General features: G+C 38.3%; 2 protein-coding genes across 18 annotated transcripts in view; one reads left to right on the forward strand and one right to left on the reverse strand.

Annotated features, from left to right (window-relative positions):
- Nucleotides 1–800: 800 nt before the first annotated feature.
- Nucleotides 801–14,551, reverse strand: atl1 (atlastin GTPase 1). Of its 2 annotated transcripts, none has more exons than XM_037746391.1 (14): nucleotides 14,365–14,551; nucleotides 12,543–12,793; nucleotides 11,478–11,612; nucleotides 10,794–10,898; nucleotides 10,605–10,655; nucleotides 10,332–10,388; nucleotides 9,947–10,039; nucleotides 9,703–9,841; nucleotides 8,500–8,627; nucleotides 8,174–8,230; nucleotides 7,018–7,089; nucleotides 6,498–6,929; nucleotides 4,301–4,315; nucleotides 801–2,791 (listed from the first exon to the last, which is right to left on the reverse strand). In XM_037746391.1, the coding sequence occupies exons 1-14, from the start codon at nucleotides 14,402–14,404 to the stop codon at nucleotides 2,675–2,677; spliced, it is 1,692 nt and encodes a 563-aa protein (XP_037602319.1). In that variant the 5' UTR covers nucleotides 14,405–14,551; the 3' UTR covers nucleotides 801–2,674. The 2 variants fall into 2 exon arrangements, with proteins under 2 accessions (XP_037602319.1, XP_037602320.1); XM_037746392.1 differs by having other exon boundaries at nucleotides 14,371–14,550.
- A 2,547-nt stretch (nucleotides 14,552–17,098) lies between these two features.
- map4k5 (mitogen-activated protein kinase kinase kinase kinase 5) overlaps nucleotides 17,099–24,312 on the forward strand; it is a 39,279-nt gene continuing 32,065 nt past the window's right edge. For 12 of the 16 annotated variants that reach the window (XM_037746160.1, XM_037746163.1, XM_037746162.1 and 9 more), the window contains exons 1-2: nucleotides 17,099–17,518; nucleotides 20,259–20,491. In XM_037746160.1, the coding sequence (XP_037602088.1) occupies nucleotides 20,384–20,491 (108 nt within the window). In that variant the 5' untranslated portion in view covers nucleotides 17,099–17,518; nucleotides 20,259–20,383. The remainder of the gene's footprint in view (nucleotides 17,519–20,258; nucleotides 20,492–24,312) is intronic. The other 4 variants (XM_037746171.1, XM_037746173.1, XM_037746176.1 and 1 more) reach the window with 1 other exon arrangement.

Genomic DNA, 24,312 nt, shown 5'->3' on the forward strand with positions numbered 1-24,312 from the left:
GGAAGAGTATTGGTGCTCGACAAGGGAAAATAATGAGAGGTGGAAAAAAATTTTTTTAGTTTGCATTTCGAGAAAGAAAGCCAGAGACAAGAGAAATTAAATCGGGACGATTTTTTGCAGTTCGAAAGTAAAGTCAAAATGTTGAGAATAAAAGTTTAAAAAATTTAGAATAAAGTCGCCGAAAAATGGCGAGGATAAAAAAAATTGAGAATAACGTCAAAAAAATAACGAGAATAATGGAAGAAATGTTGAGAATAAAGTCGAAATGACGAGAATAAAGCTGAAAAAATGTCAAGAATAATGTCGAAAAAATGTCGAGAATCGAATCGAAATAATGTCCAGAATAAAGCCGAAAAAATGTCGAGAATCGAATCGAAAAAAATGTCCAGAATAAAGCCGAAAAAATTAAGAGAATCGAGTCGAATTTTTTTTTTGAAAATCAATTAGATAAATGATACAATAAAATCGATAAAATGTAAAAGTAAAATCAATAAAATGTTGAAATTATAGTTTAAATATCATCTCGAGAATAAAGATGAAATGTAGAGAACAAACGTCTAACTTTTGAGAATAAATCAAACTACTAGCGTTAGAGCATAAACTTTCAACTTTATTCTCAAAATGCAACCTAAATAAAAAAATCTTCCACCTCTCATTTTTTGTCTTTATGCCTTCCCCTGAAACTCTTCCATATAAGTCTCACCTTAATGTATAGATGAAAACAAGTTTTATTTCTTATGTGGAAGAAGCATATCGGACACAAGTATTTTTATGTCTTAAAAGAAATAACTCAAGTCTAGTTTTCATTAATTTGGTCCAACTTTATTAGTTATTTCCTTGTAACTGAAACTTTGCAATGCGTGTGTGCGGAAACTTAGCAGTGTTGACTTTGTTCGTTTGACCTTTCAGGACACTGAGGCTCCCACGATATCCGGAGATGATTTAAGTGTCCACGGGGGCGTCTTCAGGAATGAATTGTTAAATCCAAGAATAATATGTTATGATACATTTTCTCTTCTTTTTTTAAACAGATAAAACCTTCAATGTGTAAATGCAGCAGAATGTAAACAAATGCTACTTTTCTGACTCATGAATGAACAACGCGGCCATAAAGAAAAGGGATTTCAAAACCTTAAACTGGATTTAGTCGGTTCTTTGTGTGTGTGTGTGAAGGCCTCACTGATGTTGATTATACATTGTGGAAGACTCAAGAAGCCACTTCTGCTGCAGTGCCTTTAAATTTCCAACCCTTGAGGTCAAACCTCAGTATAAACTTGCTAAATATGCATGACAGTGTTCCTGTACTGTTGGTGAGCAGACAGGAAAAAAAACCATCTGAATGCTGCAGCTGAATGTGATGCTTTTACAGAATGATTCTGGGTTATTCAATGAGCTAAAAACAATAACAACAGTTATACAAATGTACGGTAACAGTCTACGAAGCCAAAAACACCAAAAAAGTGCCGTCACCGATACAAGCCGTTTGTTTACAAAGCTGTTTTGGAACAAAAAAGAAAAATCGGGGCCTGGCTTCTTTCACTGTGCAACAGTTTTTTCACAGATGATTCAACTTAAGTGTGTGAAGATGATGAAAGAGATGTGGAATGAGGATCCTTTTTTTTTTTTTTCACAAAGCGAGGCCTGTCGCCACGCCTAATAACAACTAGCTTTGATTCCTCAGTGGCCACAGAATAGCTACATTCCTCGGATTTGCTCGAACATTCAGGGAGAAACACAACAATGGTTTCGCCCACCACCTCTACATCACAATGAAAACGCTCTTTCCCCTCAACCTCAAAAGACCAAACGCACATATATATAGAGGATCACTGCGTAATTACAAAACTGCAAAGCAGACTACAAAGTGAGAGATAAATGTCAGCTATGTTGTGTAAACTTTGAACTATTCTGTCTGTCTGTGAAAGTAAATGCCAGCACAAAGCAACTCCCTGATGCAGAAATCAACAAACTGTATAATAAATGTGCCATCGAGTGTCTGCATGTAGCCAGTAGATGTGAAATCATTTTTTTTTTTTTTTTTACATGTTATGGCACAATACCACTTTGTCACAACCATTTAAAACTTGATAAAGTATACCTGGTCTTAGAGCTTAAAGATGACAGACATTAACCACTTAACCATGCTGATGATGCTTGTAACGCTTCATTATTTAACATACAGTACATATTTTGGCTTTCAAACATCGCAGATCATAGATATTGTTTCTTATAAACAGCACTAAACTTCAAAGAACGGAACAATCGTCACAAATGGGGGTTTCACAGATTTGGCTATACTTTGAAAAATTATCGTCGGTGGAAAAACGATGGAGAAAAAGCGAACCCGTCTGATGTGAAATCAGCAAACTGAGTGGAGGTTGGATATGCCGAAGGTCTCCTCTAGGAGAACCTGCAGTATCTGTACAGGTGATGTTTGATCACAGACAGAAAAGTGAGACGATGATAAATGACATCCATCGCTTGAAAACAGATGCTCTGACACTGCCTATACATGAACATTATACAGTCCGTTATTAGGTTTAAAGTAGAGGATGTATTGGTGGGCAGCACCAGCCAATAACAGAATAAAAGAGTGCCTGATGGGTGAGGATGTCCCTCCTCCTCCTCCTCCTCCTCCTGTCCATCAACAGGAAGTCCCTGCTGTCTCATCTAATCAGTCCCTCTTCTTGTCCTGCTCCTCCGCGACCTCCTCCACCTGAGGCCCGCCGGGGAAGGCGTGGTGGTACAGGTGCCTGTGATTGGCTGCTACATTGTACAGCTTGTAGAGAGCCTGCGGAGACGAGACGAGAGAGGTGGTGGTTACTGGCAGAGGAGTTAACTCCCCGAGGTCGCTTAAAGGGATAGTTTGGCTGTTTTGAAGTGGGGTTGTATGAGGTACTTATCCATAGTCAGTGTATTACCGACCGTAGATGGTGGTCGGAGTACCAGCACGGGAGCAAAGCAATGTACTGCTGTGGACGGGGGCAGCACCAAAATGTATTTTAGCTACCAAAAAAAAGGCTCAAAAACGACAGAAAAACTAAAGCCATTATATCCATCTATGCTCTCTTCAAAGCCACCAGACTCCTTTGACAAAAACAGTAATTTCACCTCATAGAACACGGGAGTTGCTGGTCTACCGCTGCCTCAATCGGTTAGTTTGTTTGTGTTATTGTGTGACTTTGGTGAATCAGAACGAAACCTTTAAGGACGCTTTCACAAGTCAACATTTAGTCTACTTTAATCAAACTCTGGTGCAGTTCATTTGGGCAGTTGTTAACGCAGTAATCTAGTCCGAGACCACCTTTCACAAGTGGTCTTGGACCGTTTCCAAGCGAACCAAAACGCAGGCTGCCTGTGTGGTAATTTGTTGAGATGGACACAGGTAAACGATAGGTTCACATGAGTGGGAGAAGATAGACCTGGACTTCTGCAGAAGTCCGATGTTTGCTTGACATTGGGGCTGAAGAGAACACACAGAACATGCTAAATAAAGTCTGTAAATATAGTGACGTTTATAAAGTCATAAACTGGAGGAGAGCACGCCCCTCAGCAACTTATTTTTTTTATTTGGTCCGCTTTAATTTTGCAATGTGAAACTGGACCAGACTAAATAGAAAATTAACCAAAAGTATCAATTTCACTCTGATTCGGACTAGACAAACAGACTACGGCTTTTGAAAGCGCCCTAAAACACCAAAATCACACAATAACACAAACTAACCGATTGAGGCAGTAGTAGACCAGCAACTCCTGTGTGCTGCAAGGTAAAATTACTGTTTTTGTCAAAGGAGTCTGGTGGCTTTGAAGAGAGCATAGATGGATACAACTGCTTCAGCAAGATAAAGCGGTGAAAATATTCTTAATATAGTGTACACTTAAACTGATATTAATGTTTTTTAGGTGGTTAAAATACGTTTTTCCCCCGTCCACAGCAGTACATTACTTTACTTCCGTGCTGGTACTCATGTCTGTTTCTCCAAACTGGGGGCGCATCGACCATCATCTACTGTAGGTAATACACTGACTATAGATAAATACCTCATACAACCCCAAACTATCCCTTTAAGATAATCTCAGTATAGGGATACAAGTTTGGGAGCAATGTGGATGGGTAATGGTGGAAAAAATATCCAAGAAAGTGACACATAAAAGTTAAAAAATGTTCAAATGTGTATCATCGTATATTTATTTTTTGTTGCTGTCAGGCTCTAAAAGAAAACTTTAGCCCGTCCATACTCTCCCAAAAGATGCTCCTACTATCCTTTGTAAATATTCCCATTTTGATTGCTCTACTCACCTCATTTGTGCTCCCCTGCAGAGGCATGAAAAAGAGAAATATATATATATATATTGTGAGTACATACATGTATAATATAACATAAAACATGTCCAATAACAATTCATTACTGCTGTAGTTGGATCTGGCCAAATGATCTGTCACTGATTTAAAGAAGACTGTTGCCCTCTGGTGGTTTAAAGATGCTGTATCATCTGAATTACTGATAAATATCTGCACATGAGTGTACGGTATTAGTCTCTGCTGTACATGGTGCATTCTGTTTTTGTTTTTTTATTGATTAATGAATGAATGATGATGAAAATGAATCACTTATATTAATAGATTAATTGTTTTATTCACAAAAATAGCAAAGATTCACTGGTTCCAGCCTCTCAAAAGTGAAGATTTACTGGTTCTATTATTGTTCTATAATTGTAAAATGTACTGCAGTATATTTGGGTTTTGGAAAAATCATTTGAATAAGTCAAGTTAGGCTTTGGGGAATTATGATGACCAGTAATTGACTCATTGAGAAATTAATCAGCAGAATAAACAATGATAAAAATAGTCAGTACCATAAGTACCATTGACTTAATCATAAACGTTGATGGCTCCATGATTCGATAAAGTCTAGTCTAGTTTGAGATTCTTCTTCATCCATTATGAGTAAATCTGATTTCTTCCCTCAATAATAAACAAAAAGGATTTGTTCCAGACAGAGTAATCAATAATGAAAATAAAGTTACAGCTGTATCTCTAGAATAGATTATTGTGTGTTCTTATGACAACTTGAGGCTTGACATTATATTAGGTTGAAAATGCAGCAGCCAGACTCCGAACCTTTTTTTTAGCTGCCGTTGCACACCAGAGGTGATTTTAAAGATCTCCCTCTGAACTATAAAACACTTAACAGATAGAGTACCTGATATTAAACCGCAGCCTGTATACCTTTCAATGCTCTGTTAAGTGCTGAATATATGACTTTAAGTCGTGATCCAATCTTAAAACCCATATTTTCTCTCTTTACTACAGCTCTTCTTAGTTTTACACGTTGTGCAAACATACAGTATTTCTGTAAACTTCTTTTTGGTGTCAGTAAGTTAACCAGCGTCACTTATTTTTGCCGTTGATGTTGTGATATAGAGAAGAGAAAAGGGACCTTTTGATGCTGCTGCCTTGTTTATTGATGGATATTATGTGCATGGCATGCTGCAACTATGGATACTGATTTTAATACTATTATTATTCAGTGGATTTTACTTTCCATCTTATGTTAAGCCTTCTATTAGGGCTGGGCAATATATTGATATCATGATATGAGACTAGATATCGTCCTGGTATAAATGATACATCGTGATATGGCATAAATGTTGTGTTTTAATGGTTTTAAAGGCTGCATTACAGTAAAGTGATGTAATTTTCTGAACTTACCAGACTGTTCTAGCTGTTCTATTATTTGCTATTATCCACTTAGTCATTATATCCACAATACTGATGATTATTTATCACAAATTTCATTGTGTAAATATTTTATAAAAGCACCAATAGTCAACCCTACAATACCGTCGCAATATTGATATCGAGGTATTTGGTCAAAGATATTGTGATATTTGATTTTCTCCATATCGCCCAGCCCTACCTTCTATGTATCCTATTTCATCTTATTTTTACAAGTGTGTTTTATTTTCCATCTTATTTTTCCTGTTTTTAAGTTAATTCTATGTTTATTTTCCCTTATTGTAAAGCACTTTGTGTTGCATTTCTTCTATGAAATATGCCATATATAGTTTATTATTAATATTTATTATTATTGTTATTATTATTAATTATTATTATTAATATTTATTGTTGTTGTTGTTATTATTATTTATTATCATTATTATTATGTAAATTTGTTAATTTCCATGTTTTTGTATTTGAGGAATTGCTTGAAAACTGGGGTTTATCCTCAAATTAATTTTTTTTGGGGGGGGGAGGTAATTTAATCTGTACGTTGTGTGTATCCATGTTCGGTTTGTCTGTATGTGGCATTTAGTGCATGTGTCTGTGCACATATGAAGAGTTTTTTATCTTTCTGTGTTGCGTAAAAAGACTCCGTCTGGTGATTTTGCATTATTAATGAGGTGAACTTGAACTTGGTGAGTATTGATTCAATTATTGATTACAGCCGGATTTATTCTTGACTTCATTAATGTTTCTGTTTTGGTTGAATTACCTGGTCCCACAGTGCACCAGCCACCTGGTCGATGACGGCGCCGAGTTCCCGGTATTCCCCGGAGTACCGGATGTAGGCCCAGGTGCAGAGAGTGATCAATGCCAGACCCAGGATCATGTTACACAAGCTGGCAATGACGTCCACGCCCACAAAGCCTGTGATGCCCGCAGCCACATACATGACAAAGATGACCACGAACAGGGTGGCCGGCGTCCGGGCCGCGTGGAAAATGTTCTTGGAGTCATTGTGCTTGATGTACTGGACAAACACCTCGTCGACTTCTCCCTCCAGCTGCTGCAGGTAGCGGCGGCTGAACTCCTCGCCTCCCATCTTCTTCACGCCCCGAAACACCTGCAGGGCCTCCTCTCTGATGACGCTGTGTCGGGCCTGCAGCTCGCTGGGGGCCAGGAAGGGCCGGTCACCGCCACAGACCTGGGATCAGAACAGAGGGTCAATAAAGAAGGATTAAGACCACCAGGGGACAGTACGGGATCTACATGAAAATCCTGTTTTCACCGACCTCCTCCATCTTCTTGTTGTACAGATCCTTTGCGGCTGCGACTGCTGCCAGATTATTCGCCTCTGCTGTGGCCTGAGAGGAAACAAAATATAGTGATCATAAATGTTAAGGTAATATAAGATTAAATTAGATGAACTTTATTGATCCCATGCAGGGAAATGTGTCACATCCACAGACAAAACCCAAAGTCCACACCAAAGGGAGTTACTCTCCCCCACAGAAACACTGCTCCTGAACTGCCTGAAACACCTTGCTTGAAGTCCCGCCTTTTCTTCCGTAATGTGGTGATGTCACCAAGTAACATATTTGCATAATATCTGCCTAGTGGCTAGTTTGGTACGCCCTCAAACAAAGCTAGTTAGAGCGGAACTGGAGCGGAGTCTAAAGAGTTTGGTTGGACATTTCGGTATGATGGTACGTGTCCACAGGGGTGTTTTTTATTGCGAGGGATCGCCTCGCTTCCCAGCATTGGACGCTTGATGGACTGCAACTAGACACCTGATTGGACGAACGCTTTCCCTCGTGGGCTGCTGCTACCAGCTTTCAAACCTAAACCAACATGTTGGCTTGTTTGGAAACTTTCTTCTCTTATATCACGGAAATAGTTCACCGAAATGTGTTTCTGAAAACATTTTATGTGAGAACTAAGCCATTCAGTTGCTGAATCTGTCTTTATTTTGGAGTTTCCAGAGACAGCAAGTCACGCCGGACGCCAGTGATTTGCATAAAGTAGCCTGGACCTCAACTTTATGCAAATGAGGAGCGGCCAACGTGACGCCCTGTCTCTTGAATCGCGCCGCCACTATACAGAATGCATTGCCCGGCTGCTTACATAGACAATGAATGGGAAGCGTGGAAAGGACGGAGGCTGTGGACATGTACCATGAGAAAAATAAAGCGTTTTTTGAACATTAAAGCATGTAAACATGTTGTAGTAGAAACCCAGAATCTAAGTGTGCACATTAAAATAACCATAATAGGTCCTCTTTAAAAAAAATAAAAAACTAGAATACTACATACATTATAGTGTATACAAACGAAGCATGAAAATAAAATAAAAGGGTACTAAATACTATATACACCAACATAAACAGTAACTTTAAAGTGTATTGACACAGGAAGGAAGTTAAATATTAAGACGATGGGTAAAATGTACCTGCAGCATGGACTTCGGATGTGGCAGCTCCTCACCTTGGTAAATTTTGATGTATGCCTGAAATAAATAAAGGGATGACAAGAAGCATTAAAAGTAACAGTACTGGCTGGTGAAGTCATATTAATATGTTGGATTTAGTCAGAGTCGTGTGCAGAAACACACTCAGTTTAATAGTTACTTATATACACAATAAAAGGACAATATGACTTCATGTGCAGTGATTTTAGCTGACTATTTGAATGTAGAGTTTTAGCTATAATGATTAAAAAAAACTATATCAATGGTTGGTTTGTGTGTTTCATATTAACATGTTCCTTTGCTCTGACCTTGAAGTACTCCAGCAGGCCTCTGCAGGTGATATGGCTGCCGTTGATCTCCTTCACGTCGATGTTACGAGGGCTGAGAAGCCACGGGACCAGAATCTTCAGGTTGTTTATGAACTCGCCGTCGATCTCTAGACGGGAGAGGAGAGCCAACGGCTGGTGAGTGTGTATAGTATTATATGTGTTGAAATTCAACAGTGTTTGCTCTGATATATTCAGTTCCTGGTCGTACGTGTGGTAGTCCAGGAAAGATTCAACAATTTAGAGCAGCAAACAGCTTTTTTTTTCCACCCCTGAGCGCTGTTTCTCAAACACTCCAGTGCACCACCTGCTCCTGCACAATTCATAAATACTGTGCTGCTCACCGGCTGCAGGGTTACATATTTACTCCTGTTCCACCTCCAGAATCCAGGCAGTTGTTTTGATTTGTAGATATATGTTTATGTATTACTATATACACCTGACACCTGAGTCAGAGCCATACTGCACTCATAAAATCCTACATTAATTTTTATTTCTTACACATTATTCTTACATTTTAGTAAGTAGTACTGTAAATAGTACATTTGTGTGCCACCTACACTCACCTGTTCTCTAATTTACCTAATTCAAATTTCTACACCTACAGACATGCTACCATGCTGATGTTTAGCAGGTAATCTGTGAGTTCCAATACCCATACTACCATACTATTTAGTATAAGATTTAGTATGTTCCATTACATAGTATTGGTGTACAAATACCAGGATGTTCAACTACATCTAGTCGCATTTTGCAGTATGCAATCCAGCATGCTTTTCTGGCTATTCTGACTCACAATCCTCTCTGCAGCGGATATATGAGCAAGAGGGTCAAAGGTCAAGGCAGAGTTATAACAAACTACAAGGTCCCAATTGTATGTATACTGCATGCAACAGTACGTACTTTGTAAGGGCAGCTGCAGTACGTACTAAAAGTAAAAAAGAAAAAGTATGCGATCTGGAACGTAGCCATGTTTGTTGTTCATCTTAGTTTAGCATGTTAGCATGCTCACATTTGCTAATTAGGAGTACTTGTAGTTGACTTGATGATAAATGAAAAGTCATGGCTTTGACGATCGCTCACGGTCAGAGACATTTGACAAGAAACAATTCTCTGTTCATGAAACACTGAAACGATTCTGTGTTCATGAAACGCTGAATGAAATATGAGACGGAGGAAGTGTACCTATAATTCGTCCATCAAAGTGTGGGTTGGTGGCCACTTTGAGGCCGGGGTGAGGCATCAGGAAGCAGGAGATGTTGGTGAAGCAGGAGTGGATGTGTTTACGCACGTTCTGCAGCTCCTCATGCTGGTTCTCTGAGATCTAAACCACAAACACGACCACATGTGTCAGGTTTTAAACATGCATTAGTTTGGTTTAATCAGCCTCATCAATACAGTGATTGTTTAAAACTGCACGATATCAGACCTTCAGTCTCTTCTCGAGGAACTTCATGCCTCCCTCCTGCCCGTAGGGAAACTCATATGGAAAGCTCCAGTCTCGGACGAGGAAGATCATGGACTAAGACCAAAAAAAAGCAACCATGTGACTCATGTCAATGATATCTTCTACATTATGTTCAAATAGTTTATGCAAATAATTTGCTAGAGTTCCAGACAGATTTGAATCCTTTTCAGTGATTAACTAAACTTTCTTATGCTCTTTACATTTCCTTATGTAACAAACCTCGATCCAATATTAAGTTGCTTGAAGCAAACACCAGTAATAAACTGTAAATGTCATTTCCTGACATTTGAATACAATCAGCACACTGTTGTAAATCCATCCAGAGTGTGAAAATGATTCACGTTACCTGGAACGGTTTGAGGAAAGTCTCCTCCATCGCTAGTCGGCCGTACTCAGTGAAGAGCTGAAATAAGACAAAATGAGTGAGGATGTGAAATGTTGTGTTTAAGTACCACAGTCATATTTATAGAAGATCATCAGGAATGTTTTTGTTTCTACTATAAGAAAAGGCATATAGACAAATACTAATATGCATCATGTCTGACTGGCAATAGGTTTCAACTCTCCTCTTTGAGCTCTCAGGTTATACATTGATGATGATGACACTTGACAGCGTTACCTGCAAGTGCTGAAGGTCGTCCTCTTGTACATTCTGTGAGATGTTGTAAACCTGAAAAAGACCATTCATTTAAAGTATAATTTATTTCAAATGGAAGTTTAAAGTACAAACATTAATGTTTCTACAAAATGTTGTGGCGATCCATCCAATAGTTGTTCAGATATAACTGGGTCAGTCGGGTGAATGTACCTGCATGGAGCTGATCATGGTGCTCAGAGCAAACACTGTGGCTGAATCTCTCAACGTCGACTGGCTGTCAAACGTTCCCTGTGTGTCCATTAACAATACAGCCACCTGGGAAATAAAGCAGACAAAGACAATGACCTCTGTGCTGCAAGGTAGTCATAACGCTTCTCTTGCCTCTACTGCTCTGAGGGAAGTGAGTTGTAACAGAGTGTGTGAGGGATTAGAGAAGCACTGGAAGTCCTTTAGTGACAGGAACCAGCTAGTTGGTTTGGTTTTGAAAGGAGATTTAAATGGAGAAAATATCTTGAAAGGGCCAAATCTACTCTGATTTTAAGATGCAATTTAAAGCTGACAACCAGCAGCACTCCTGCTGTTGCTGCTGCCTTCTGTGCAAACTAAAGATGGGAGTAATTTGGCTGATGCAGGCATAAAAGAAGCTCGTTATAAAAGTGTCTAAATGTAAAAATAGTGTCCTTCAAGTGTGGTTATACTGGGCAGCTTCTAAGTGTGAATATGTACAACTATATGAATATAAAGGCGTGGAGCAGACCTGTTGCCAAGATGAATACAAATATAAAAAAAGGTTGTGTAAAAAAAAATGTAGAAAGGTTAATAAGGTATCTGTGTCATATTTAATTATGTCTCATTATACCTTGTTGCATTGTAATAATCTACTCAAGACTTCACCTTTCTTCCGTCTGGTTTGTCCACGAGGAAGACCTCGCTCCAGATCTGGATCCCAGTGGTCTCCCTCTCTGAGCCGCCCCTCCAGGAGAAGCCGGTCAGAGGCTCGTCTGCGTCTCCGAGCCAGCCTTCAGACGCCTGAACACAACGGGATCAGGGGTGGTGGTTAAAATATCTTATATTGTTTTTAATTAAGTGTGGGACATTTGGTCAGTGCGGTCTGCTGCTTTTTTATTGCATCTCCCTTGTTTATGTAGCAGTCACTATAATTACAAACTCACAATATAGACTAGAATACATGCATGAACATCCCTTTAACCACAGCAAAGGAGTCTAAAAACGTTTGCATTTTTTCTTCATTTATTTACCTATTCTTTTATTGTTAAGTGAATTTATTTTCTGTGCTGCATCCTATTATTTTCTTGCCACCCTTTCAAAATTTAAGTCACTGAAAAAATGTGATAAATCTGAGTTTAAATGCAGTTTTTAAATGTCAATGAATGAGCTTAATCAAAGACTTTTCCACCCTGACAAGAGTGAACTTCTTTGAGAGAAGATTTAATAATATATTTTGCATGAAACTAGAATATCAGCAAAATATCAGATATCGCCTCAGTAAGAAATACTGGTACTGCTTTTGGTCAAACCTCAATATGCAAACGTCAAACCCCCTCTTTTAAACATGCAGTCATCTAGGGCTGACCCGAATGCTTTCGAAGCTTCGACCGTTGCCATGGTAATCAACCTCCAAAGCAGTATTCGAATGCTTCGTTTTTTGTTTTTTTGTATGTAATAATAAAATATAAATCCCCAAATAGCCCATGAAATAAGGAATAATCCCACAATTCATATTCAACATGAATTATTATTAGTTATTCTCAGACGGATATTGCTGTTTGTTGTGCGGCAGCGGCACTGTCCTGAAGCTTCCAATACCTTAGAATATTTCACACCGAGTCTGCGAAGCCTAAAAAATGGTATTCAGGACAAACCAACAGTCGTCACATTTTAAAGGTTGGAGGGCCACAGTTTCAAAAGCTCACCTCCATCACCTGCTCAGACACTTACGTGGTTGTACATGTAACGCAGCATGAAGTCCATGAGGAAGGACTTGCCCTTGCGGAAAGCTCCGGCCACAGAGATGGCCACCACTTCACGATCTCTGACCTCCTCCGCCAGCAGGATGCGGCTCAGCGCCGCCTCGTCCAGCTCGAAGGTGTGGTCGTCTTTGACCAGCAGCACCTGCACGGGCCGGGCTCGTCCGTCCGGTTCCTCCTCCTCTGAGCTCCAGTCGTAGACATGTTTGTCACTGAGGGACCCTGGAGGACGAGACAGAGGGGGGAAAGATGCTCTGAAGAATGACCCCTATTTTCAACTTTTAATATGATTACATGCAAGGAATGATAACGGTGATGCTGCTGATATTTTTCCTACATAATCACTTGTAATCAGCACTGGGAAGTCAACTGAAATGTTATTATATGAGCGAGTGATCAGCCAGAAGTTATTCCCAGTGACGAGAAGCAAACTTAGTGGTCCATTAAGGCGAGGAAACAGGAAAGTTGAGTCCATTATTCCTTCCTGTTAGCACCAGATCAATAGCATCGCCTGCAAGCTTGTTAATAATAATAATGAATCATGACATCCCATCTGTTTGCATCCAATGAGATCATGTGATTTCAGAGCTTTTTCTGGCGCTTTTCCTGGCAGTGACTCAGTGTGTTTCCAATCTCTGCTGCTGTCTCATGTGGAGCGTGCATGCTGCCCGATGCACAGATTGGAGGAGTTTTGACTTCCAAATCCCATTCATGTAATGTATGCTACAACAAACTTGCGTTTGAGCATGTATGTTCTGCAAAACACCAAAGTATTTTTGAGGTTAAAAAGACACACAAGTCACTCATTATAATCTGTGTGGCTGTTAATTTTGAGGATGTAATTGCACATTAAGCATGCTTATGAGTCTCACAAAGGCACTGTGACAGATTAAGGAGTAGAAGGCAACATTTGGGAGCGAGCTAAAAGATTAATGCAGGGTGCCAAGCATGCACGGTGAATAATTTAAGGAGGAGTAAGCCAAAGGTTTCTTCTCTCTGGCCTGAAGAGGACTATCAGTTTGACTTCACATCTCCTTCCTGCACAGGCCTCACCCCGGCCCGGCACGAGCCTGGTTAACCTGATCATGTTGCTCTTAAAACAAACCGAAAGACGTCAGTGGCTCTGTCTGCTCAAAGTGGGTCAAACCAGATAAACTCTCTAATGACAAAGAGCATTTCATCCCCTTTTTTCCTTCAACCTTGATACAGCCATTCAGCACCCTTTTTTCTCTCCACCTTTTGCAGGCCTGTGTTTAAAGTTGAGCCATAGAGTGATGTCAATGACAGTTATGATCATCATAATCATGCTGGTGGAGGTGATAATGATGATGATTAGTATAAAAATGATGGTTATAAAGCTATGTCATGATGCAATATTACATAATTTGATGCCAGATGCAGCACAGAGCATCATAAGAGGCTCAGTGTGATAAACACAATAAAACCAGAAGGTTATTTTCAGGCCTTTTTTGGGGGGGGCCTGGACAATACAGTATTTCCTGTATGCTGCTTATTGAAGAAAAAATATCACATTTAAATGGTAAAAAATGTTTGTTTGCATATGCTTGATAATATCCGATGGAAAATTGATATTTCTCACCATTAGTGCCATTATGAGGATCAAAATAAATACACCCTGATCACAATTGTGTCGAAATAAAACCTTTAATGGTGTCTGGAATAAACATGTAATTGGCTGCATTGCTTACACCCTCGCCTCGACAGCAATAAGATGAAAAAAAAAATGTATGTGCGTCAAGGAAAATGCATGAAATATCAAATATTGTACATACACTCACCCCAGCTGTCTCTTTCTTTACGGTGCTTCGCCATAATACTGTCCTTCTATCCCTCTGTTTGTCCGGTAATGAGCGACCCTAGTCGGTAGTCATGGGTGTCGAAGGGTTGGGAGGATGCCCTGTCTCCACCACAGCGATGCGAGCATCAGGAGGAGGAGGAGGAGGAGGAGGATGATGATGATGGAGCTCTTTTTATTCCCCTGTGATGCAGGACTCCTGTTTGCAGATAGGGGGCGCTGCTGTCTGTTGTTGCAGCTCTGTGTGTTGATGATGATGTAGTTGCTTCATAATGCGGAAACAAATGAATGTGGTTCAGTTCATGTGTTAGAATGAGTGCATCCACTGAGTATGTGAAGTATGGCTGTGGAAAAGTGAGTTCAAGTCTCTTTCATTGAGTCTGTTGTGAAGATGTACTCACAGCTTCCAGTAGGTGGTGGTAGTTACACATGGAACACCTGCTGCCTTCACGTACTGTCGTAAATATCTGTACAGAAATGACACTACACAGTATGACTAGCAGTTGTGGTGATACTAGTATCCTTTACTCAGATGCAATAGTCCTAATGTTACATGAGTAAAAGTACAGAAGCATTATCAGCAAAATATACTTAAAGTATCAAAAGTCAAAATACTCTATAAAGTACTATTATATTATTCTGTTTTTATCACTAATGATTTAATGTAAGAGCATTTTAATGTTGTATTTTGGCAATGTGGAGCCAATTTGAGATACTTTGTATACTACTGGGTAGATTTGTAGTATGGTACTGCATCATATCATATAAAAATGTCTAACCAGGGGCACGGTCTGCAAATTAGCTGCAGCTAGAAGTCCTATATATACTGCATTGGTTGCACGTTATTAAAGCCTAATAAATAATAAATAATAAATAAATTCATAAAATGAAATAAATATAAGCACATCATGTGTTTTTTTTAATACAAAAAAATATGTAGTAACTATAAGTGTCAGATAGATGTAGTGCAGTAAAAGCCCTGCATTCAAATATTTACTTAAAGGAAATAACAAAATAATAAAGTTATATTATAGCCTACTACAGGATTATTTTTACAGATGCATCAACGTGTAAGCACCATTTTAATGTTGTAGCTGGCCATGGTGGAGCTGATTGCAGCTATTTTTTATGTGTTTGGGTGGTTTAATTTTTTTAAATATCTATATGTATTTGGGTGGTTTAATTTACAATGCATTATATTTTATATGGCTATTCTAGGCTTTTATCATCTTAATCCTATCCTCTTTAATGTAGTGGAGTCAAAGTATAATGTAGCAGAAAATCAAAATACTCAAGTAAAGTACCAGTAGCCTACCTAAGACTTGTACTTAATCAAAGTATTTGAGTAAATGTAGTTAGTCACTGTAACAGCAACAGTAACTGGTGCAAAATAACCTGTAATAAATCAAATGAACATGTTATCCTTGATATGCTGCCGCCGAACTACAAAGCAATTATCTATGATTTATTATGACAAGTACTTTTGTTATCTGACACATCCATTTTGTAATTATTTTCACTGTGTGATACTTGATTGTGGTTTTGCCATTGGGCATTTTGTATTGTGTTGTTTTTCTGTCAAGAGAGAGATTAGATTTTCCGAGGAGCTCTTGAACGCAGCATCAGGATCCCTGTAACTGTTAGTGATGGGAATTCAGGCTCTTTTCAGTGAGCCTGATCATTTGGCTCAGCTCACCAAGAAGAGCCGGCTCTTTCGGCTCCCTAAACGGTTCTTCGTTTTACCACTTCTGCCTTTTATAATTCAGCCAAATTTAGCATTAGCTGTTTGGACCTATGATTAGTATGTGTGCACATATATCACTTAAATTATTCAATATAATTATACTAAACCTTATAATTTCCAGAATATCTTAATTTTACATGCTGCTTTGTTTCCGACTGTCACTCATCTTGTCTGCTATTCGCGCACCGCACTCCTCTCTCTCTTTCTCTCCTCTTCTCCCTCCTGCTCTGTACCTTTAGACCATCAGCACCCCGCCCTTCCCTGCTTGATGGTATGATCCCTGTCTGTCATCACCTGATTGGTGGCACTGGACGTCATTAACACAACATTCAGTCACAGTCAGTGCATGGAGTGCCCGTGGCGCGGAGAAGATCGTTCTATCATTCTGCCTTGAATTAATAAAAAAAAAAAAAAACGTCTCTCAGACGGGAGCCAGCTCTTATGGTGTGTGTCCACAGCCTCCGTGCTTTCCACGCTCCCCATTCATTGTCTATGTAAGCAGCGCAATGCAGACTAGGCGTCACAACGCCCGCTCCTCATTTGCATAAAGTTGAGGGCTCGTCTACTTTATGCAAATCACGGTCATCCGACGCGACTCGCCGCCTCTCGAAACTCCCGAGAATCTTTTAAAATAAACGTTGTCGACCCAAGATAAAGACAGATTCAGCAACTGCACGGCTTATTTCTCGCCTCAAATGTTTTCAGAAACACATTTCGGTGAACTATTTTCATGAAATAAGAGAAGAAAGTTTCCAAACGAACCTCCATAATGGTTCCAGTTTGAGAGCTGGGAGCAGCGGCCAACGGCGGGAAAGCGTTCGTCCAATCAGGAGCCGAGTGCCTTGTTTCTAGGGACAGCACACCAAGCGTCCAATGTTGGGAAGTATCGCGTCCCCTCGCGATAAAAAAAAAACGCCCACCATTATTGTTCACTTAAAAGAGCCGGCTCAATGAACCGGTTCGTTCGCGATCTACACATCACTAGTATAACTGCGACTCCTCAGAGATTAGCAGCAGCACACTGTTGCTTTTTTTCAGCTGTTTTTTAGGGGGTGTTTAATAAATTTAAGAGTAAAACTAGACATTATTAATGTAGTTTAGCGTTAATGTTTTAACATTTGAGTTGTGAGGCTTGTTATAAACTGTCATCAGAGGGGAAATGACATGTCAACGGCTGTAACGGCTGCTGAGCTGCTGTGTGTCTGACGGAGACGGAGTGAAACAACCAACTGAAGAAGTTTATTACAGTTAACTCGATAACAAAGAGAGGAGACGAGTTTTATTCTTTATTTTCTGCTTTTATTCGACGCCTTCGAACAGGTTAAAGACCCTGGGAACTATCTTAAAATGCAACACGTCCTCGTCCACGCTGTTTGCATTGTTAAAGGTAAGAACAGTGTGAAGTTAAGAACCAGAGGCGAGGCTAGCTCAGTTAGCTAGTTAGCATTATCTGTTAGCATTAGCTGTTAGCATTAGCTGCCTGGATGCTAAAGCTCCACTAACTCCCCCTGGTTCTGGCTATTTACTGGAGTGACCACAGTGTCTAACACATGCTTATGTTGTTTTAGTGGTCAGGGCGAACTGTAAAGTAACTTTAATTATAGTGGTTGTTTAAGAGAAATTAAATATCTAGGCTAAATGTTGGTGTTGGGTGACAGATGTCACAGTATGTGACAGAATATCATCTTTTATGTTGCTTTTAACCCACATAGCAAAGTGTGCAATAACATACTTTATACATGAATATTGGAAAGAATATTGGAAAACACTATAAATATACCAGACTACTATAACTAACATTAAGAAAAATTTAAACATACAATAACCTACTATATATATATTAGCAAAGTGTGCAATAACATACTTTATACATTAGCAAAGTGTGCAAGTTACCATGTTTTGTTTTTAAATAAAAGATAATTGAGGTAGTAAGTGTGCAACTGCAGATGTGCAAAATTCAACATATGCAAGATTATTGCAGGAGCAAAAACAGAATGGAGTAGGGTTGAGACAGAAACTATAAAGCTGAGAGTTCTCTGTTAGACAGAGGTAAATATATTATATTAACTTTGTCACATAAAGGTTTTCTGTTTCTGCTCTGCCTATTTGCTGGAGTGACCACAGTGTTTAACACATGCTTATGTTGTTTTAGTGGTCAGGGCGAACTGTAAAGTAACTTTAATTATAGTGGTTGTTTAAGAGAAATTAAATATCTAGGCTAAATGTTGGTGTTGGGTGACAGATGTCACGGTATGTGACAGAATATCATCTTTTATGTTGCTTTTAACCCACATAGCAAAGTGTGCAATAACATACTTTATACATTAGCAAAGTGTGCAAGTTACCATGTTTTGTTTTTAAATAAAAGATAATTGAGGTGTGCAACTGTAGATGTGCAAAATTCAACATATGCAAGATTAATGCAGGAGCAAAAACAGTATGGAGTAGGGTTGAGACAGAAACTATAAAGCTGAGAGTTCTCTGTTAGACAGAGGTAAATATATATATATATATATATATATATATATATATATATATTAACTTTGTCGCATAAAGGTTTTCTGTTTCTGCTCTGCCTATTTGCTGGAGTGACCACAGTGTCTAACACATGCTTATGTTGTTTTAGTGGTCAGGGCGAACTGTAAAGTAACTTTTAATTATAGTGGTTGTTTAAGAGAAATTAAATATCTAGGCTAAATGTTGGTGTTGGGTGACAGATGTCACAGTATGTGACAGAATCTCATCTTTTATGTTGCTTTTAACCCACATAGCAAAGTGTGCAATAACATACTTTATACATTAGCAAAGTGTGCAAGTTACCATGTTTTGTTTTTAAATAAAAGATAATTGAGGTAGTAAGTGTGCAACTGCAGATGTGCAAAACTCAACATATGCAAGATTATTGCAGGAGCAAAAACAGAATGGAGTAGGGTTGAGACAGAAACAATAAAGCTGAGAGTTCTCTGTTAGACAGAGGTAAATATATTATATTAACTTTGTCACATAAAGGTTTTCTGTTTCTGCTCTGCCTATTTGATGGAGTGACCACAGTGTCTAACGTTAAACACATGTTAATGTTGTTTTAGTGGTCAGGGTGAACTGTAAGTAACTTTAATTTGAGTGGTTGTTTAAGATAAATTAAATATCTAGGCTAAACTGTTGGTGTTGTAGACTTGCACACTTTGCTAATATATATAGTAGGTTATCTATGTTTAGATTTTTTTTAATGTTAGTTTGCAAATTTTGTAATGTTAGTTAGCAAATTTGAGTAGTTGTTTAAGATAAATTAAATACCTAGGCTAAACTGTTGGTGTTGGGTGACAGATGTCACGGTATGTGACAGAATGTCTCATCTTTTATGTTGCTTTTAACCCACATAGATTGATTGTTTGTCAACTTTGTGTCACCATTATAATTACACTTTGTCACATAAAGGTTTTCTGTTTCTGCTCTGGCTATTTGCTGGAGTGACCACAGTAAACACATGCTAATGTTGTTTTAGTGGTCAGGGCGAACTGTAAGTAACTTTAATTTGAGTGGTTGTTTAGGAGAAATTTAATACCTCAGCTAAACTGTTGGTGTTGGGTGACAGATGTCACAGTTTGTGACAGAATATCTCATCTTTTATGTTGCTTTTAACCAACATAGATGATTGTTTGTCAACTTTATGTCACCAATATATGTACATATCAACACTAGAGAAATATATCCATAGAATACACAATAGAAAAAATATTGGAAAACACTATAAATATACCAGGGCTATAACTAACATTAAAATAAATCTAAACATTGAATAACCTACTATATATATATATATATATATATATACATTAGCAAAGTGTGCAATAACATACTTTATACATTAGCAAAGTGTGCAAGTTACAATGTTTTGTTTTTAAATAAAAGATAATTGAGGTAGTAAGTGTGCAACTGTAGACGTGCAAAATTCAACATATGCAAGATTATTGCAGGAGCAAAAACAGAATGGAGTAGGGTTGAGACACAAAACTATAACGCGAAGAGTTCTCTGTTAGACAGAGGTAAATATATTAATATTAACTTTGTCACTTAAAGGGTTTTATTAACACTTTTCTTCCAAAACTTCTTTCATATCTCTCTATCAGGACATGGAGCACGGAGAAGAACCATCTGAGTAACTGTGATTAACTTAAATACTCAGGACCATCGCTTCATCAAACCTCCAGATTTGATCAACTAAATGTAAAGGATCGTTTGGTTTCAAGCTACCATGGATATCTTTCCCCGGCCTAGCGGTGAAATCCAGAGGAGGAACCCCCAGCATGACTTTGAGCTCATTCAGAGGGTGGGAAGTGGCACATATGGAGACGTGTACAAGGTACAGTAAAGTTACTGGTTCCCACAGCCTGTCATTATTATTATTATTAGAGCTAGAGATATCTGGGTTTGCCATCACATGACTAATCAACTTAATTGAAGACAGTGTTGTTTGTTTTGTAAGTCATGATAACATGTGGCTAACACATTTGGCAGTAGATGTTGAGCGGGGGCCAATTCCTGCATCCCTTCCTATCTTCCTGTCTTCTTCAGCTACTAAAATACACTCTTTTGGCAGGAATAACTGCAGTTGATACCACATTACTTAATGAGCTAAGGTTGGGAATCATGTTGTAACTCACCATACAATGCTGTTGCATGAAACAAGCTGGGTAATATAGATAGATAGATAGATAGATAGATAGATAGATAGATAGATAGATAGATAGATAGATGTACAGATGTACAGATGTACGTTATGCACCGGAACAAAAAAGTAAATAAAATGTACATACAACACTAGAGAATATATCCATAGAATACACAATATAAAGAATATTGGAATACACTATAAATATATCAGACGAGACTGCTATTTACCAACATTAAAAAAACTAAAATATAAACATAGAATAACCTACTATATACATGAGCAAAGTGTGCAATAACACACTATATACATTAGCAAAGTGTGCAAGTTACAATGTTTTGTTTTTAAATAAAAGAAGAATTGAGGTACTAAATGTTCAAATTTAGATGTGCAAAATTCAACGTGCAAGATTATTGCAGGAGCAAAACCAGAATGGAGTATGATTGAGACAGAAACTATAAAGCTGAGATTTCTCTGTTAGACAGAGGTTAATATATTAATTGTGAGATATGACAATTATTAGTTGATTAATCAATAAGTAGATTAAAAGAAAATAATCTACAGTAATTGATTCAGACAAATGCTAAATATTTGCTGGTTCAAATGTGCTACTTTCTCCAGTCATATATGATAGGAATGAAATATCTTTGGTTTTTAACTGTTGGTCATACAAAACAAGCAATATGAAGATGTCACTATGGGACACTATGATTCGCATTTTTCTCTATTATTTGACATTTTATAGTAGAGCTGCAATGATTAATCGATGAGTTGTCAACTACTAAATTAATCGCCAACTATTTTGATAATTAGTTTGACTAATTTTTTTAAGATAACAAATTCAAAACTTCTCTGATTCCAGCTTCTTAAATGTGAATATTTTCTGGTTTCTTTCCTCCTCTATGACAGTAAACTGAATATCTTTGAGTTGTGGACAAAACAAGACATTTGAGGACGTCATCTTGGGCTTTGGGAAACACTGATCTACAATTTTCACAATTTTCTGACATTTTATAGACCAAACAACTAATCGATTAATCGAGAAAATAATCGGCAGATTAATCGACAATGAAAATAATCGCTAGTTGCAGCCCAGTTTTATAGACTAAATGATTAGTCAAATAATCAAGAATAACGTCCGCAGATTAATCAATAATAAAAATAATAGTTGCTGCTCTAGTTTTGTTTTCCTGGTCGTGCAAGCTGCATAACGGTTAACTGAAACAATTTCCTGAAAGTGTTTGACTGCTCAGTTTGCGTGAGATGAATAGTGCATGCTTGTACCTGCGTGTCCAATTTATCCACATCACTTTTTCTTTTTGCGTCGGAGACCATGTTACCCATCCCTTCTCGAAAGCAGCAGTATTAAAGCAGCAGCAGTAGTCTTTCCCCAAAAGGGATATTGGCTATTTACTATCAGTTATTGAGTAGAATTACTTATATTAAACTTAAATAAATCTGTAGATCTACAAATTCCCCTCAACACCGATGATGTGTGATGGTGCAGGCGATTTTGACATAATCATATATTCATATTGCCAGACTATCTTTGTCATTGGAGAGGAAAAGAAGGAACCATTCATGTACTATATTTATTTGTGCTTTTAGAAGCCCTTCCAGTTACACCCAATTATTTTTAGTTAACTCATATGAAACTGGATAAGAGTGCAGTCTTTTTCACTCACAGACAGCAACATGTACACATTTGCAATCATTCAAGAGTCAAACAAGCAGAGTCACTGAACTGTCAAAAACGGGACTGTCCCAGAGGTTAAACATTTCTGTTGTAAAGGAAGGATGCATCTTTATCTCATAGCAACTCAAAACATTTCAAACTGTGCAAAGAAAATTCAAATTAGAGTTACAAATGACTGCATCAAAGCCAAAGAAAACATTGATTTATGGATGTATTAGTATCAGATACTGTAGGAATGATTGTAAATGTACTGGAGAGACAGATGGCACTATGCTCCTGCACTGCACTAAAACTGCTCAATGAGATGAGAAAAAAATGATTAAGTCCATACAGAAACTGTCTAGCTAAACAAGATAATTTCTCCACCTTTCTCCACAGTCTGTTGGCTGTAGGGAGGTGTGTTTTGCTGGAGAATTTTCTTGTTTACCCATCTGCCACAGATAAACAGACGACCCATCTGATCCAGAGTGTGATAGTTCAGGCAGCCTGTCATGGTCCCTCTCCATACAAAGCCTCTCTGGCCGGCCCCCACCCCCAGACAGGCCACCGGTGGAATGCTGCGCCTGGTATTCTCCCACAGCTCGCAGGCTGAGCGCTGCAGCGGGCTGAAATATGATCAGGCCCCTGTCTAAACACGCGTTTCACTGGGTGTGTTCTGGCCTCGGCCGCACTGACAGCAGAAACACCTCAAATTAGGGAAAAGTCCTCCTTTGGCCTGCTGTGCTCTGTTGACTTTGAATGGACACAGCATTCCTCACCTTGGATGATTTATTACATCTGATTATAATAATTTGAGAAGCACATATTGCTCTCTTTGTTACTACTGGTGATAATGATTAATCTATCTTCATTATATTGTCATACTCTAGGGGCTCTCAGCATTGTAGGGCTGGGCAATATGTCGATGTATACTGTATCGTCAAAATGATATAAAAATGTCTATCGTATGTATTTTTCTATATCGTTTCTATCGTGATACAGGCTAGGCCTATATTTAGTTCAGTTTTCTCTATAATTTCACTTCAATCTGTCAAATATACAAAAGATTTTGTGGCCATAAATGTAATATCTTTGGGTTTTGGACTGTTGGTCATACAAAAACAAAACAAGCAATTTGAAGATATCACTATGGTAGACTATGATGCACATTTTTCTCTATTTGCCATTTTATAAGTTAATCGATAATCAATTAAGTAGTTTGTTCTTATGATAAACCTTTATATGCTGGAATTTAGTTTAGAATCAGTACTTCTTATAGGTTTACTACACATCATTTACCAGAATCTTACTCTAATTATTTGTACCAGGAAAAACATATTTAAGTTTATTTTTTTGAGTTTGCATTAGTGGATGAAATGCCAGTAACAGTATCTACAAAAGGTCCGTAATGTAGGTGAGTGTACTGATACTAGCTCTGCCTCTGTCAGTGCTTGTGTCAAAGGTGGATGACAAAGAAGGAACCAATGAGTCTTGCACACTGTCGGTCACTTATACTCACTTTATAAACAATGTTTTAGTTAAGAGTTTTAAAGATTTTTTGATCCAACACCCTTCAGTATGCCCTTATAATGTGCAAGAGTAACTTGGAAGTTGTTAAAAGTTGGATGTAATGAACTATTTTTATTCTTATTGCAAGTCAGTGTCAACATTCTCGCTATAGTAAGCTGAACCTTCGCTCTATGTAGACATAAGGCACACCTGGTTTGTCTGACTGTCAGATCTTGTCTCTTTAGGGGTCTGTAACATGCCAAACTACTCTTTCCTCCAGTCAAAGGTTGCTTAAGGTTGTTAAAGCTTGTGTTGTGTGCTGCACCGT

This window comes from Sebastes umbrosus, chromosome 16 (genome assembly GCF_015220745.1).
Source record: "Sebastes umbrosus isolate fSebUmb1 chromosome 16, fSebUmb1.pri, whole genome shotgun sequence".
NCBI lineage: Eukaryota > Metazoa > Chordata > Actinopteri > Perciformes > Sebastidae > Sebastes > Sebastes umbrosus.

Bases quoted from the DNA above. Each gene is read 5' to 3' on its own strand.
- atl1 (XM_037746391.1), bottom strand. From the start codon at position 14,404: ATGGCGAAGCACCGTAAAGAAAGAGACAGCTGGGGTGAGT. The intron at 10,040-10,331 runs GTAACGTGAATC...TTTTGGTCTTAG, and splicing joins CTTTCCTCAAACCGTTCCAG to TCCATGATCTTCCTCGTCCG. The intron at 8,231-8,499 runs GTCAGAGCAAAG...TATTTATTTCAG, and splicing joins GCCTGCTGGAGTACTTCAAG to GCATACATCAAAATTTACCA.